Here is an 18,358-nt window from a genome sequence, read left to right on the forward strand (position 1 = left end):
GAATGTGGATTGCTCACATGTGACATTGGACAGCTTGAGTTGCATTTAGAACTTGAGGTCAGGGGTGATGAGCAAAGTAAGTGCGCAGCAGTTTGATAAAATAGCTGTGTCCCACGTTAGATGAGAGAGGTGCAATCTGTAGTGGGTTTTTTTCTCTGTGCTTTGGTATTTGCAGTTTTGTGTGACGAGTAAACATAGAGGTCTGTAAGTGACAGAAACTAAAGGGGGCAATGTTGGATGTTCAATTGCCACTATCATGAGAATACATTTTGTGTGTACTAACTTTCAATTCTCCAAATCTGTCTTGAAAACACATCCCAATGACACAACACTTCACGACATATCTGCCTCTGAAATTTAGTTCAGTATAAAGACACATTAATAAAATATACCAACTGGAAGTGCCTGTGATCTCCGCTGTGAGTTATAAGATTGCCATCTGTTTTTCTCATTGTTTGAAAAAGGCACCCAAAGTGCATTCATGCTTTATCAATATATAAAATTAAAACATTGTTTGTGGGTTGGCGTATGGGAGGCAAATACACGAGAGGCGAAGTTGAAGGCATAGGCGCATGGGAGGCGTATGGGATGCAAAGGCGAGGCGTATGGGAGGCGAATGGACCTGAGAGGCGAAGGCAGGTAGCATTCCAGAAGTTTCCAAATTGTTGCTATATAAAGAGGTGCGACATGTGCGTTAAAGAAGGTCTGCCCAACATCATTAAAACAACATTGTTGTCCGGGAACGGAAAAGGAGAAGATGTGTTCATCCCTTGCATTCCACTCATTCTGACATGCCATTCAGTTTCAAGCGCTTAAAGTTACCGGTCAGACTGGCATTCGGTATCACAATTAACAAGGCACTGGGCCAGTCAAGCAAGTGCACTGGTATGAACTTGGCATCTCTATGTTTCTCCCACAGGCAGTTAGTTATATGTTGCATGTTCTAGAGTGGGTTTCTCAAATCAGTTGTATATGTGTGCTCCAACTGGCAAACAAGGCAAAACCAAAAATGTTTATCAGCAAGCCTTACAATGAACATGTGCTTTGGTAATATTAAACTTTAGGTCCATAGTTCCGGACACCGTTGGCATCATGTCACCCATCATGCTGCTCAGGAACCTCCATGCTGTTCTCATGTACAGTTATACGTTTCAGTATGAGTTTTTAATAAAAACAAACAATGGTGTGTAGCCTTCATAAGAAAACATTTTAAAATATTAAGCGAAAAATGTAGTGAAGTTTTTTTCTCACCTTTCTGAAAAGCATAAAGCTACCTTGAGGTATTTCTAACAAATAGTACCTAAGAGAAAATGAAGGCAAGGCTGGGTATATAAGCTAGTGTGAATATAAAGGGCCTGATTCACAGAAGTGTTTTATAATGGTGCAAACCCATAGGAAAACGCTCTGTGAATCAGGGCCAAAGTGCATACTTTTTTCACGCAAATCAGCAGTTTGGTAACATTTTCTTCCACAAATATATGCAATCCGCCGTGTTGGTGGGGTGGCACTAAAATGCACGTGGACTATCAATGTTAACAACAGAACATTAACACTTGTCCTGGGGATTTGCAAATAAAAAGATCACTGATGAACTTACCTTCACAACACATTTGCCTTAACTGATGCCTGCTAACGAACAACAGGGTTGTAAATCCCAGTTTGGGGAAAAACAGACTGACTGGCACTGAAAATGAGAGCAAGACAGGAATATTGTCCCCAGAAATAGCTGCTCTACTCGTGACTGGCACCAAACGGCACTCCCCTCCTGAGTCCCCCCCCCCCGAAAAGTTTAAAACCTCCACTTGAAGACACACCCATGACAGAGCCCCAGCACATTATATATTGATGGGGTCCCTATAACCAGATGTGTGTTTTTGCGGGTCGCTGTGCAGACCTCGGCTGCTGTCATGCAATGCTCGCTGGCCACACCTTCCCATAGAACAGACTCATTTTCTAGTATCTGAACTGTCACATGGGCTTTGCAGTGGGGGACAGGGTGAGGACTAGGTCCCGTTGGCCCTTATGCGGTCTGCTTCTTAGTGGTCTCATTGTCATAAGACTTTGCGTGGGAGGGCTGAATGGAGTCACGTGTGTAGGTCACATGGCATGTGTCAGCTATCACATGATGTCCGCTAATAACCTGTCACATTTACTGTGGGGCTTCGGTATTTCCTTGTAGGAAGCCGGTTGCTGCGGTGCTTAGAATGAAGGCTCTGCCGCCCTGTGTTTTTCTGCTGCTCGCTCTGGCCAGTGCCCAGGATTTACCCCCGGTGAGTGCGTGCGGGGTTTGCCTACTCTGAGATTACCCGCCCATAGTTACGATTTCTGAGAACTGTACAAGATCCACAGTGTGCTCAGCTGCCGCCGCGTTTGTGCTTCGTTGGTTGGGAAGCGACGCCCCTCGCTTTGCTGACCTGCTATATATATATGAGAGAGTGTGTCCAATGGCCCATTTAGTAATTAACCTTGTGTTCGTCTTTGCAGACATCATCTACCTCTAGTATTGCTTTCCCATTGTAATTGCTGGACTACAAGTCCCAGCATACAAATAGAAAAAAAAAGACTGCTGGGGTTTCTTGCCCTTAGACGGGACAGGCGGCAACCATGGCTTTGTGCACCTACGTGCATATTATCTCACTATGTACCTTTATTGATAATGGAAAAATTACAGACTTTACCTCGGTCTCTTAGTAGAGCTGGTGTCGAACAGAGATTTTAAGAAGAGTTTTTGTATTCTAATTGTTATCGGTTTGCTGGCTGCACTTTGTCACAACAGAGGCTACCGGTCAAAGCTTGAGCACATGTATGCAATGTAGCCAGTGGAGGAACGTGTTCTGTCTGTTGTGCTAGGACAAGGATGGGCGTTACTTGTCGTGTATGGGTGTCACTAGTTGTCGATCATTGCCCTACTTTCTTACAGTAGGTTCCGGCCTGCGCATTAACAGTATATTCTTTATTTTAGGTCCAGACTTTCGTTCTTCCCCTCACATAAGTAACTATATGTAGGCATTTGCGGTAAATAACTAGTTAGGCTTTATTTTTTTTAACTGGTTTATGGTTAAACAAACTTAACCTTTAACAAATACAATACACAAAAATAAAATCAATTTCATCAGATGTTATACTCAAAAAGAGAAAATTACTAGCAATACAAAAAATACGATTCACAAATAATCATCCATTTTAAAACTTCACACAAATCCACAAGAAGGAAAACCAAGAATACACTCCAAATATAAAACATATCATTGTACAAACTGCGTTCCGATTACACCAGGTTTAAGATATTCTTCAAGCTTAAGAAATTTTAGAAAATTAGTTACCGCTACCACAGTAGAAGGTGTATGGTCTGACAAACATGCAGACCTAACTTGCTCGCCCTGCCCCCCTTCAAGGGCTAATGTAAATGTTCTTAGACGGTGTAATCTTCGCCTCTGAATGGCTGGACAAACTAACATTAAGTGCTCAAGGGTTTCACACTCGCCTCTACCTTGCAGAAACGACAACCCATCTGATCAGCTTCCAAAGTCTGATCATGTTCTGGTTTGTCGGATGCAAGCTCCAGCGAAGCGTAAGAAGCAAACCTAACCGACTTTGCTGGATATATTGCTAGAAAAGGGGCAAGCGTGCCTCGTTTCTTATAGTGCCCCTTCAAATGATACAGAGAGGGATATTAATCCCATTGTGTTCAAATAAGTTTCTTCACTCTGCAAGGGTTCTCTGAGCTCTACAGCAGACACTTTTAGTAAAAGTATATGACAATGCGGTACACCTCATTTCGGCGCGACCAGTTTCTTGTGGGGACAATATCATTATTTTAATAATTTTTTGAAAAAAGTTAAGAGTTGGTCGGTCGCACACCTAGGCCTGCAGGACTGAGAGACACGAATGTTAACCACAAGGCCATAGAGATCTTCTCGTTTTCGCATGCACAAGTTACATATATTAACCCAAGTCATTCTGGATGCTTTGCTTTCCTTTTTCAGAAACATGACCTGGGTTGATATATGTATCTTGTGCTTATGAACACACTAAGATCTGTAGGCCTTGTGGTTATGTCTTCGGTCTTGCAGTCCAGCTGGCCCGGGTTCAAGACGGCAGTAATGCTTTAATTTTTATTTTATTAAAATAGTGAGGACGTCGTGCCCAACTGGTCATGCCAAACTGGGCGTGCCAAAACAGGTCTTTGCGGCCAAACGTCAGTGCCAAATTGTCCTGCACCGAACTGGCCCGCCGAAATGTCTTGCTCTGATTACAATGGTCAAACCCCTTGTTCAACCATCTACAGCTCCCTGACTTGAGAATGATTTTCAAGTCCCCAAACAAGGAGCCATGCTCAGGGCATTGATCTTTCTTCTTTTATTTATTTATTTTTTAATGTAATTAATGTGTAACAGTAAGTTAAAACATTACACATAGTTAAGAACATTTTCTAAAATCCATTACATAAAATGTAACAAAAAGGAGACCTATTACTTACATGTGTGTAAGTAGCATCCAGCTCTTAGATAAGAAGTTTCTATTTCATCTTTATTCAAATCAATTTTTCATTAACAACCGCCCATATCCGATATAAAGCAAGTTGAGTCGACTTGGAGTCCGAGTTCACGCACCTTAGCCAGAATTCATGTTCCTTTATCGAATCCAAATCATGAACCAGCGGGCACAAGTGTCTAATATAGGTGGGGCCCATCATGGGGCATGCATTCAACACATGCTTCCTTGTTTCTAAGCTGGCCTTGATCTTGCACGGTCTACAGAACCTGTCATCCTTGGGGAATTTTTAAAATAGCCCCCGTGTTGGACAGCACGGCAGCCGCTTCAAGCGCACCAAAATGATTAAACTTCAACTCCCTAGATGGCCAGAGGCAAAGATAGGCCTAAGGCTTCTTATACTTGTATATCATTTATATGATATGGCATTTGTAACGTGCCTATACACAAGTGTTTCAAGGCACAAAGTATAATGTTTTAATTTAGAAAGGTGCGTTAAGTTACCCACCCAATCCCCCAATTCCATTTACCTTACTAAGCTGTTCTTCAGGACCTGGAAGATTTCCTCCCAATCTGGTAAACAACCAAGTTTTTCAAATTGTCTTGTGGTTAGAACCGTAAAAGCCTCATCCTTCTTAGACTCCATGTCCCTTCCTATGGAGTGAATGTGCAAGTTTGTATCAGCTTGTTTTGCCCTTATGTACACCAGCGCTCTTTTCTGCTTCAGGGGGCTTCCCAATTAAATCAACCCCAGCTCTAAGCATATCATTTCTATAGATATACACTGGGGTAAACCCAAAATCTTCCTCCAAAATTATCTTTTCGATCGCTTTGAGCCAGTTCAAATTTCTCATTGTCAAGGCTTCAAACACAAATAATACCGTAGGCGCAAAACACTGACAATACAGCATGCTTGAACCTAAAACTGTGAAGCCTCCTGTACGAGCTACATAATGAGAGATTATTGCCATTAGTTGATTCGCCATTCTTGTGTGGTCTCTATTGCACTTGTGGTATCCCTGTTTCGGTTCCATAAAGATACCCAGATAACTGTATTGCTCAGAATAGTAAATCAAGTGGCCTTTTATGTTTAGAGCTACTCTCTTAACCCCCTTTTTCCCAAAGAAGATCACCTGTGTCTTGCTTTTATTAAGTCAGCCCATTTCCTCGTACATATGCCCATAACTCTTCAGACATCCTTTTCAAACCCCTGAAGGTGCGGTCCAAGATGGCCAAGTCATCAGCATATGCTAGTGTAGAACAGCATTGTGCATCCACCCTCAGAGGACAAATTCCTACCCTATTTAGAGCTAGAGGCAGATCAGCCAAGTAGAGGTTGAACAGTAGGGGCGCCAAACTATATACTAATATTGATATTTTATTTCTGTCGCGCTCATACACAAGAGTTTCAGAGTGTGACAAGGCAAGGGAGGGGAACAGGGGAGAACAAAACAACGATCTTACTGGCCCAGTGACATTGAGAACGTGCATGGGAGAGGGGGAGGGGAAAAGTGCATTGAAGGGGCAGAAGTGGAAAGTGCGGAGCAAAGGAGAAACATAAATAATAAAGGCAACAAACAGTGGTAGTGCAGCCAACAATTGGCATGTGCTGTGTTTAAGGCAGCAGACAGGGTAGGTCTGATAAGTGCAGGAAGAGAAATGGGGGGCTGTATGGGTACAGATACAGACCCCAGTACAAGGGATGGCCCGGAGGCAGTGCAGGAGTGTGGCAGGATGAGCGGGTACCTGGGCCCGGAGGACAGAGGGTGGCCAGGTGCATGGTGCCAAGAGAGAACAGATCAGCAGGGGATACGGGGAGCGAAGTAAGAAGCAAAGAGGAAGGTCTTGAGGTGGTTCCGGAACCAGAGATGGTTCTCCTCAAATTTAACAGTGGCAGGGAGTCTGTTCCAGAGGGAGACCCCAGCCAAAGACAGAGATCTACCCCCAGCTTATTTCTTTGAAAAACGACTCACCCGAAGGGAGTTGGAGGTAGAGGACTGAAGAGCTCGAGATGGGAGGTATTTGCGGAGCGATACCTGAAGGTATTTGGGACCTAGGCCCCAGAAAGCTTTGTGGACAATGTAGAGGGTTGTAATAATCGGGGCAGTCCAGGTCTCCTCACCATCCACCCTCAATTGGACTGAGTTGTTTTCTTGAAGCAGTTTTACGAAATAAAGAATGTAATCTGGGTAACCATAGATCTCCAATTTTTGCCACAAACATTCTCTGTTAACCGAGTAGAAGGCCATTTTAAAATCAATATACAGTGCATATAGCCCCAGACTGTCTTTGTGCCAAGTTCTCTCAACAAACATATCCATTTACCGTAGGTTATCCCCATTAGCACATTCTGGTCTGAATCCTGTCTGGAACCGGTTCAATATTACCCTGTCTGCTGGCCACGTGTGTAGCTTTTGTAACAAAAATAAGGCACATACCTTGCCTGTCACACCTATTTTGTTAATGTATTGTGCATTTATTAGGTGATTATACAGTAAGTCAGTTCTGTTTCAAAGCACCCACAGGACAACAGGGAGGGAACATGGGATTGAAAACAATTAATACAGTGGAAGATCAAGACAAGACAAGACTACTATGCCATGTTAGTATTCAGAACGTGCAAGTGCAGTGAGAAGAGGGGAAGTTCGAGGAGGGTGTGGGGGGGGGTGAAGGTATTCTCATGGGTGAGCAGCAGATGAAGTGCATAGTAAGGTAAGTTCTATGCGGCCCGGGTCTGCATTAGGTAGAAAGTGCAAGCCTACAGGATTGAGGCTGGTGGGTGCCGAGGCAAGTGCTGAGAGGTAGAAAGAGGCTGGGCGAAGGATGCGTAAGGGCCCTGGGCACCAATCACAGCGAGGGTGAAATTAGCAGAGGAGGGACAAATGGAAGGAGGAGGTGAAGAGGAAGAAAGAGCAGTCAAGGAGTCCATAGTGCCACACAGCACCAGGTCCCACAATGCAAACTCTGTTGCAGAGCACCAAACCCCCACCCCCAAAACACCTCCAAGTTAGGCCCACTTCGCTCTGCTTCACTGGGTCAGCAGCTTTTAAGGATGCAACTGGGTAATCCAGTTAAAGTGACAGTGCAGCACTTTAGTTCCAATGCAGCAAGCACGGATTAAAACGTGATAAAAGTTTCCTCCTGCCACCTCCAAAACACTTAGAGCCACCAGTGATATTTGCCACTGCGCTCATGCTTGCAAGGAAATGATACCCAGCTCATAACGGATTGGATGTATGGAAACTGAATTGGGAATGTCCAGGACCCTTCACCAGACCGAGGCTTCTAGAGATGGCAGCACTTCTAATAATAAGTGGTATATATCTATTCCATACAAAATCTTGAACAATTTTCCCTTCATAGAATTTTAAACATGATTTCAAAGAGTATGTGCCGTAACGGGAATCCACCCTCATCAGTTGATTAGTTAATAATGTAATGGGATCCTTAAGTCACTCTTTCAGCCTAGTCAGTGCCGGGTTATCCTGATAAAAGAAATCCCAGAGATTCACTGAGTTCACCTTTACCACTGGTTCCGAACCTATATGCCATCCGAAGGTTGTTTTCCTTTTAGCCCTTTGAACATTGCAATATTTTTGTCTTGTTAGGGTTGATCTGAAGTGCATGAATGTCCATGTATACGGCAAAGGCATCCATCAGCCGGCGTACAGTTGAAGATGACAGTACTCTCCGTAGCATAGCCAAAAAGGCCTTAATTTGTGTATCACCGGCATAATGAATGCCGCTGCTTTTAGATGGTCAATGATATCTGATAAATAAAGGTTGAACAGGCAGGGTGCCAAAACACAACCCAGGCTGACACCCTGAAATCAGGCATGAAAGTGTACCCGAATAGTTCAGGTGCACTTGAATTCCTGAGAGGGTGTAAAAGCCAACGATTAGTCTCAAGAGTCCCGGTGGAACACCCCACTGATAAAGTTTAGGCCACAGATGTTGACAGCAGCAAAAGCAGCTGTTAAGTCTATGAAGGCGAAAAATAGTCATATTTTCCCTCCCAGGCCTGATGTTGAATTGTTTTGACTATTAGACCATTTGAAGATGTTCAGAGGTTCAGTTGAAAACCATTTTGCCAAATGACCGGCCGCTATGGCTCCCACTTCTAGATGGGACAGCAAGATGGAGGCAAAAACCTGCTGTCCGCATCCAGCAGGGCAATAGGTCTATAATTTAAAGGACTGGTTCTCGCTCCCTTCTTATACATTGGGACAATATGAGCTTTGGACCAAGTTGTAGTAAGCAGATCTTGGGGCACCACACTCTTAAAACGAATATTAAGGGTTACTGCCCAAGCCTCTGGATTGATTTTAAACAAAAAATGTGATAGTTTCTTCAGACCGGGTGCCCGAAATGGACTAATCTTCCTTACTATCTCGAGTATGTTATCATAGTCAAACAATGCTATGTCCATCCTATCCATAGTATCCAATACCAGAATAGTATGCTCTGTGTTACCCCTAACGGGTGCATATAAAGTTGAAAAATGTAAAACCCATTCATTCTCGGGTACTGCATTTATTTGTTTCCCTAGTTGCAAGGGGTCAACGTTGATCAAAAGACCTGGGCATTTTTGTTTTTTAGTACAAGGAAGAGTGTTTTTGTGTCCTCTTGAATTCTCTTGCAACTGGTACATCAAAGCCAATTCCTATACATTTGGCGCATATGCCTCAAGTTTCTCTTTAGATCTAGCAAAATATTCCACTGTTGGTTTAAGGACCTAAAGTCCTTCCTTAACTGGCGTTTTCTTACTACAACTTCCTTGTTGTAAACGTGCAAGTGATTTTTGGGCTTTGTCGGCAGGGATACAGAACTTGGCCGTTGCTTATGCTGTATTAAGGCTTTGAAAAAAACCTCAAAGTTGGAGACAGAAAACACTGAATGTTTCCAATCCATAGAAGACTCCAGGACCCCCTCCAATGAATGATTTGCCCTACTCGCCAGAGCATGATTCCAATAAAGGCCGGTACCAGTGGCGTTTGCAAACAAATCAACTGGGCTAGAAACTTCAGAATCATCAACTAACTTCCCCAGTGCAAACTTGGCTATCAACCTAGCATGGTCGCTGAGGAAGGTGGCAAGATCAAACTACAGTTTTCAAGCATCTAGTCCACCACAAAAATGTAATTGATGGTTGAGTGCACCTTCCCATTGGTCCAGGCTGAACGTTGCAGAATGTTCCAGTCCATGGTTCCATTCAATGGATATAATCCAAGACCCATCATACAAATCAACGTTGTCAACCCTTCTGGAATTACACGGTCACTGTATCAGTCCCATCTGCTTAAAAACTGTCTCTACTAATTCACTTGCAGCCTAAAAAACAAATATTGGTGCACTGCGTTCGGATCTAGTGTATAGTAGAAAAACAGCCATTCTATCCAGTGGCGCAGGCGAACATTTTAACGTTAAATGACACTACTTTTTATGCGGATTTAAGAGACGTGATGGAAAAAAGAACATGGAATTTTAAACACTTTTGAGGATCATTGCGAAGGTCTTTTAACAATTGTAAGCATGGACAAAAGTGATTTAATGAATGACCCAGGTAAAGTTAAAAAAGCTCTATGTGAATGGGATTGTTGCGAAACGAAAGAAAAATTGCATTCTCTAAAGAGCCTTGGTTATTTGCAACACAAATATAAATGTTTGGTATTGTAGCTCCCCCATTCATTTTATTTCCAGGGGATAAAGCTGGTGCATTTTCTTCAGATTCAGGTGGAATTTAAATTCTACTAAATAGATTGTGTATAGAAGGAAGAAGGGTAATTTATGAAGTCGCTTGTGTTGTGAGGTGGAAACGCATAAACCCCTCCTAATGTCTTGCTCTGTTATGGATTATATATTTTAAAAGATTTAGGAATTCCGGAATCGCAGCAGATGACGACTACCTATGGAAGGACTGTTTAGCTGGTTGATCAACATCTTTGTCGCTGGAAATTATTGATTTCCAGGTTGTTTGTTAAAAAACAATGGGTAAAGTGTATGAATTAAGGGGCATACAGAAGATTTTTGTTTGCGGAGGTTGAAAAAGTATGATGCTATTTTTCTATTTTGTTTTCTTTTTATTTAGTATCAACTTGGAGATAATCGGAATTGATTTTGTATTGATTTTGTATTGAAATTTAAAAATTGTTTCTTTTTTAATGTCATTTTTATCTTAATGAATTGTAATTTGTTGCATTGTTTACATTTTATTGTTGAGGATGAGCTTTGTTTAATAAATAAACGATTGTAAAAAATAATTATTCCACTGCAGCTCATTCAAGGTGTCAGGAGAATTCGTACCTTTTTGGTCTTGTCTTCTTTTTCAACTTAAACCTGTTGATTGAATGGCGCTGAGAGCTCCCTTCCGCTCAAACATGAGTGATGAAGGATCCTGTGGAATGTTGCAGAGAGTCATGATCTGGCCCTTTTGTAGCTGTGCCGGGGAGCCTCAAGTATGTACTCGGATCTGTGGCGCCAGCTTTTTTGAGGCATACCTGGATGCAGAAGATGGTGAGAAATCCCATGCCACCAAGGAGAGCTCCGTTCTGAAAGCACCTGCCTGCTGGGCTGAGAGACGAGCAAAATGATTTTGACTGTATATGGCTCCAAAGGTTAGAAGACAGTTTCTCAGAAAGGACCAATGTTGTCGCGGAGCAGTCCAGTTTCTACTCATGGAAGCAGCTATCAGGTGGTGGGAATTGGTTACTATGTGGGAGTTTTAAGAGACCGTGAAATGTGAATTTGAAAATATCACTGCGGATCAGCTACCCTGAGACAAATTTTGCATTATTACGCAGAACTCGAGGGTGTGTGGGGTCAGGTAGAGAGGGCAGGGAAGGGGTTTGGGGCAGCTCTATCATTTGGCAACTAGGTTAGGTTTAAGCCAAGCTTTTAAGAGATCCACAGTCTTGTTGGCATTGAATGTGACGGGCAGCGTCTCCCATTGGAGCAGTGTGGAAGAGTTGAAGTGTGGGAAGTCACAGGGGGGCATGGAAAAGTGAGGATCAATGCAGGGAAGGAGCAGAGGGAACAGGATAGCGAGTAGACAGTCAGCCAGGTACTGAAGAGCGAGACCATTGATCGCTTTGAAGAGTAAGAGAAGGAAATTGTGTGGTTTTGCATTGTGCCTACAAACCCAATTTAATTTATTTTAATCTGTACTACTAAAATAAAAGAGCTTTCTCCCATACTGATTTCAACCACAACAAAATCCATTCCTTCCAACTGCAAAGCTGTAAATTTAATATCTGTTAATTCTTTGTGGGCTTACGGGACCTCTACTAGGAGAGGAGGCAAGTGGATATTTAATCCCAGGTGCTTGTTTTGGCAGTAATTTACATTCTGTCAACACAGACTTGCAACAGTTTCTCGTCTGAGTGTAGGAGGATTTGCCCACTATATAAAAAAATAAAAATAAACACTAAAAGTGCAGGGGGGGGCAGCCGTCGCCATGCAATAGACCAGATCCCAATATATACTCAAATGACCATACACAAAAATGTTGTGCAAGTCTAGTGCTAAACTATAATGGTGTAAAACAGGCGACTTTTCATGCTCCCATTATTATGCATTTTGGGACTATACGTTTTCCAGTCAGGATATGGAAAATACAGCCACATTTTTCTTTTGGCTCAACGTGCTTCTATGACTATCTACATAGTATCAAGTTGGTTTACCATTATTCATTTAATTTTAAAAAGCGTTATTAATAGAATCCATTAAAAAATAAGTGTCAATAAAACGAAATAGCTTGTAGGTATAAAAAGACACACAATATTCCAATAAAAATTAAGTATTTCTAGGAGAGCAAATGCTTGTAACCTCTATATCCCAAATTGCAGTCGGATGCTCGATCTGGTTAAATTGAAATAATCAGATCCTTTAAACAAATTCGTATTGTTTTCGTGTATAAAAGAAAAAACATCAGGTTTTGCCTCAGCGAGGGCAACTGGCCATAAAAATATTATCAATTCTTATTGCTACAGGATCCGATGCGTTCACTTTCTAAAATCTTCCGCCCTTGCAACCAGGCTCTAAAGAAATGTCCATGCTTTTGATATCGCACAGATTTCTGGAGGCTGCTCTTTAATCTGTGGCCAACCAGGGAAGTCCGAGGAATAAGGATCAAATGGCCAATAAAGGGAAGAGGATGTCGCTTCAGCAGTAATCAGTAGGAATTTGACAATTTGAGGCATTTGTTGGTAGCCTGTCCCAAATTACTAGATAAAAGGATTTTATACTAGTTTAAGTATTTTGAGAGTTATGAGAGTTGAACGGAAGAGAAATAATGGGAAATGATTTTCAATGGGCAACATGTTTCATTAGTTTTAGCAACTATTCGTTTTTTTTTTTTTTTTTTAAAGCCATTTTACCGGAAGGCGAGAATAGGGATAGCTAATGGCAAACAGCAATCATGTAGGGTCAGTAAATTGAATCAGCTAGGAATTGTGATTAGAGTATATTGTCTCATGGAATTATGTCTATTGATTGGTTTTGATTGCATAAACTGACACATGAAAAAAAGTCCAGACTCTTTTGCACTGTGGATTATTTATATAAATTGGAAAAATTGTATTGATGAAATCAATCTATTACATAACAATCTCATTGGAGTATACAATCAATTCAGATTCCTCTGAGCAAAACAAACCCATACTGTGTTCAATACTGTACATCAATCTCCTGGATTAGATTTCTCTGTTCACAACAAACTGTGTTCATGAGAAAACACCTTTAAGCGACAGTTTCATATAAATATTTCAAACAGATTTAGGTTTCTCTGTACCATGCAAACCCTGTATTCTTAAAGCACTCCTGCTGGGCAGCAGTTTCCTAACGGTTTTCTATGCAAATTAGTTAACTCGAAGTCACACAAACCTTCAGATTTCGGTTACTCTGAACCAAGCAAACCCTATTTTCATAAAGCACACCTGCTAAACAACAGTTTGCGATGGGTTAAATATATAAATTAGATACCTCTAGTAAAACAAACTGAACAATAACTCATTTATACAGCACGTGCCAATGTTTCACCCTCCCGGGCTTTGTCTAGGTAGTTGGTGGAACTGAATCGCCCTCCCGCGCTTTGTCAAGATTAATTAGCAGAGCTGTTTTATCACTAGACAGAAAATTAACTATTTTTGCACAACACAGTAAACGTGCATATTAGCACATTGGGTACATAGTCCACATGATTGCCGGATGTACACAAAAGAGGAAAAGAAGGGGAAGAGAGTGAGAGAAAAAAAAAAATAAAAAAAATAAAAAACATAATGAAGCATATGATTAACAAAAAGAACCCTCCATCACAAAGATGTATGTGTTAAGCATAGCACATTTTCCATACAATCCCCTTTAAGATTATCATTTACCAATGATCTAGGTTTTGGCAAGGAATCCATGCCCATCTCTACTGTTTCTAGCCCATAGAATAGGGACATCCTCAAGTCGACAACCAAATGCTAATATTCTGTATTCAAATACGCAGATTCATATACATATGTCCTTACCTAGTAGGCAATTTGTTAGTCCTCGCATATGGACTTGTCACAGTATGCTGTTAGTAGACCCCTCTGAACCACCTGCATAAAAGTCTAACATTAATTGTATGTCCATTAACAATTTAGAAATTAGGATTTAAAGTGCTGATAGTTATAATTACATATGCTCTCAATCTTGCCACCATAGAGATAATCTTTAGTGACTTTGTTATATCCAAAATCCTCTGGGCGGTTGGTCCTCTTTGAGGTTTTTTTTCCTTTGGTTTTGATTGTAGGATGTTTTTGTTTTTTCTCTCTTGTATTATGATATGAAATTGTATAAATATTGTAAGGTTGAATTATTTCAGCCATATCAATAATAAATAAAAGTAATCGGCATATGAAGCATCTCTAGGTTTCCTGGAGACCAAGTCGGGAGAGGCAGTGGGCGCAGGAACTCCATGTACTAACCCGAAGTCCCTCGCCAGAGGAGCGTCATATAAGGCCCTACGATACTCTGCGAAGTGGCAATGAATGGTTTTGTCAACAACCAACATAATTCCTGCGTTGTTCTTCGGAAGGGTGTAGAGTTTTGACTATGTTGTGGGTGTGCCAGGTAATTATTTTATCTGTATTTTGCGCCAGAGGGTTGGTGTGAGTGTGTTGTGGAATGTTTGAAAAGGGAAGTTGTTAGTTGCGTAATTTTAACAGATGTGCTGTGCTAGATTGTTTGCTTGTTTGTTTTTAAAAAAATGTTTATTGTCCTGAAAATTAGCTTCTGGTTGTATATTCTTTCCATATAAGCATTCTTTCCATGTAAGAATTTTGCATTTTCTGAGGGTGTCGTTGTGGCTTGGAGAAGAAGTGGAGGCCTGCGAGGGCTAGCCCTTTTTGATGGTGGTCCTATATTTGCAGGTTTGTGTTATATTTTTCCTTGGAGAGCGTTCAGGTAGTTGTTTGTTTTGATTGATATTGACTTGAGAGGTGTGAGCAAAGCTTGCTGGGGGAAAATGAAAGTTTGCAGGGGTGATTTTCAAAGGTAGGAGATCGGGTCTGTGAAGGAAGAGGATTTGGCAATACAGTGCAGAGGAGGGAGCAGCAAGGGAATTTCTGGGATTTGCGCCAGCATCATGGGTCACAACACGTTTGTTTTGCAGGTCTGAATCTGATACTAGAGTGGAAAAGTGTGAATGTGTGTGCAAGATAGTGGTGGTCAAAGAGTCACAAGTGCCTTGCAAAAGTCAGAAAAAGCATGGTGAAGAGGCATGAATAGGGGAAAGAAATGGGAAAGGGGTCCTAGCATCAAGATAAAGGGCAAGAGCCCTGTTTGAATGTTCTGTCATTGAATAAAGGAGAGGAGTAGAGAGGCTGAGACGTTAAAGTGAACAATGGAGTGTTCCGAAGGAGCGGGGACAATGGAGAGGTCGGAGAAGGAGAGCACAGTAGAGCAAGAGACACGTCATAAGATTTCCCACCAGAGTGGGTGGGCTGGCCATGGAGGGAGTAGAGGGCATGGTCATGTAGAACAATGGGCATGTCACTGGGACATGGCACAAGGAGAAGGTTCAGCTCCCGGTCAGGGGTAGATTGGGCAGGAGATTGATGGAGAGCCAGAACAATGAGCAGAGTAGGAGGGAGGAGTTGTATAATGGCATATTCAAAAGAGGAGGTGGTGATGGCCTGGGGGCAGCAAACTGTGGTGAGGGCCGTATTGATGAGAAACCCCACTTAACTGCTCTTCCCAGCAAGTCGGGGAGAATGTTGCATCAATGTGGTGAACTGCTACAGTAGCAGTCATGAGGAGTGATCAAGGTTTTAGCAAGAAGGGAACAAACATGCTTTTATGTTTATCACATTTTATTCGGTTGAAACTTCTATCAAATATGAGTACTGCACAAAAGAAGAAACCTAATCAAGATTTACATTGAATAAGCAGATCATGAGCCCATCGTATACCACCCCAAACCGGATCCAGTGGATAGAAGTTCAGCATGATTCTTCCCATTTACCACAGAACTTTGAAAACGTTTTCGGGCATCCCCGGCCAAGCCTTCTATAAACTCCTTTCCAGCAACATACAGACCTCAACATCTGAGACCCATTTGCTAGAGGAGAAAGTTGAGGGTGAGAAGTCTAAGTGGTCAGAGATGTAGGGAGACTTGGTGAAGAGGGATATTGCATTCCAGAGGCCAAGGTAAAGGATGATATACAAGGTAGGTGAGTAGAGCAGGTGTTGTGCTGTTGGTGAGAGGGATAGATGAGTTTGGTGATCCTGGGAGAAGGGGCGCATAAGTTATAAGAGAGAGTTGGGAGAGTGAGGTCAAAGTTAGATCGAGGTGTGGCTGAAGGTTAAAAGGAAGAGTGAGTGCAAGATGGAAGGAAGCAACGTCAAGGTGCATGATGGAGGGTAAATGAAGTAAGCAAGTGAAGAAAAGAAGGAAGGGTGCCGCCTGTGAGGGCAGTTGCGTGAGCTGCAAGGGAAGGGGGTGGGGGAGGAAGGCAAAGGCTGGCTGGGAAGGAGCATGTATAAGTATGGAGTTGGACTGGAATGAGGCTACAAGTGACTAAGACAGTTGACAGTTTGAAAACATGGATCTCCGTTAGTGCTTCAATCTAATAACACTTCTGCAGTGAATGGAAAGTCACTGTGTCGAAGTATCCCTTACAAGTGGGTGGTTGGCTTTTGGATTTTCCGAGTGATATTGTTACTAAGGAAGTTATAGCAACAGTGGGCTTCCTGCCCTAAACATCAAATGGAAAGCTCAAACCTTTTATGAATGTACGTGATCTAAATAATTTGTGGTGGCAGATTGCCAGCCTTTGCCCAACCTACAAGAGTTGCTTGATCTGTTTCGAAGGATACCAAAGTCTTTAGCACCCTGGACATGATTAGACCATACCACTAGGGCCATCTCCATAAAATATACAGTAGTTAACCCAAATTAGTTACACCTAACTATTCCAGTTTGAGCAACCTCCCATTGAGTTGGCGAGTGCTGCCACCATGTTTCAAAGCATCTTGTTCAATCTTTTTTCAGGACATTCCAGGTGCCATTGCTTTTCAAGATGACCTTGTGGTCTATGGGAGGAGTGTGCCAGAACATGTTGTGTTTTTAGAAGCGCTGAAGGAAAGTGCCTTCCCATTGAGGGCAGCAACGTCTAGGTCACTGAGGAGGATTATCTAACTCGCATAATTTACAGAGAAGGTGTACCAGGTCAAAGGTGGGGCTTCCTGCATGCCATGGAGAAGGGCCTAGCCGAGCGAAGGGGGCTAGGAGCAGCAGTGTTCCTTCCTAGGCCAAATTGAGTATTTTTTTTCAGGTTTGTAGACTTTCACCCACAAAACAACTAAGAAGATTGTCAAAAACGGCTGTGGAATTTGTGTGGACAACTAGAAATAACGCTGTTTTGGAGATAATCAAAAATAGATCAAGAAGACTGAGCTAACATGCAAGGAGTGTGTCCTATGTGTTGATGGAGTTGCATGTGGGTTAGGGGCGACAGTCGGAGAGATGCCGCGAGGCCAGCTCATAACAGTGGTGTATGCTTCCTGCACATGACACCCAGTGAGATAAATTACTCCTTCATTGATCAAGACGCCTTGCCCTGTATTTTGGCCGTGGAAATCTTTAAGAATTTGGACAGGCTATTTGTGTATGTCTTGTTGCTGGGGGAATCGGAAGTCCCATCTAGGTTACTCGTGCTCCTGTCCAAGCTGCAACAATACAAATTTAAGTTGACGCATATTGCTGGTATAAACAATGTGGAGGCTGATTGTTTATCTAGATAGAATTGCACATGGAGAATTGCACATGGAGTAGAAGTGCATCAGGGCGTTTTGGAGTGCGAGGTGGCATGGTTGGAAATTACCGAAGAGGTCTTTACCCAAGTCCTGTGACCAGATAAATCAGATATTTCTGTGGTTGAATAGGAAGAAGCTGATGAGGAAATGTACAAAGTTAAACAGAATTGTCTTGTTGGATCGCCGCCCGAGTGTATTCTCATGGATGACTGCAGCATCTTTTGCAAAGTTTCTTCAGAATTTAGTGTGAGGATTAATTTGCCTACAGAAACGCATCTGCCCCTCGCCCACCTATTGCATCAAAGCGCGTCAGATTTTTAGTGGGCAGACATGGACTTTAAAGTGACAGTCCGTTCTTGTGGCCCTTGCCAAATAAGTTACGGGGCTGCAGCTGCTGCGAGTATGCTCTCAATTCCTGAACACTTCCATTCTGAACACTTCCATTCTGTAAATTGTGCTTAGCAGAAATGGCAGTTTGATTTATACCCATGAGTGAGGATTGATTTGTTGGCCAGCAGGTTTGGGTATACAAACCAGGAAGTATCACTAGACCTTGCTTTCATCATTCACAGGAGAATGA

The 18,358-nt window shown here is 42.3% G+C and overlaps 1 protein-coding gene across 1 annotated transcript in view; it reads left to right on the forward strand.

The window, feature by feature from the left end:
- The first annotated feature begins 2,121 nt into the window (after window positions 1-2,121).
- ASAH1 (N-acylsphingosine amidohydrolase 1) overlaps window positions 2,122-18,358 on the forward strand; it is a 521,915-nt gene continuing 505,678 nt past the window's right edge. The window contains exon 1 of the mRNA XM_069631558.1: window positions 2,122-2,270. Within this exon, the coding sequence (XP_069487659.1) occupies window positions 2,205-2,270 (66 nt within the window). The 5' untranslated portion in view covers window positions 2,122-2,204. The remainder of the gene's footprint in view (window positions 2,271-18,358) is intronic.

The sequence above is a fragment of the Ambystoma mexicanum genome, chromosome 6q (genome assembly GCF_040938575.1).
Source record: "Ambystoma mexicanum isolate Mex_15411 chromosome 6q, UKY_AmexF1_1, whole genome shotgun sequence".
Lineage (NCBI taxonomy): Eukaryota > Metazoa > Chordata > Amphibia > Caudata > Ambystomatidae > Ambystoma > Ambystoma mexicanum.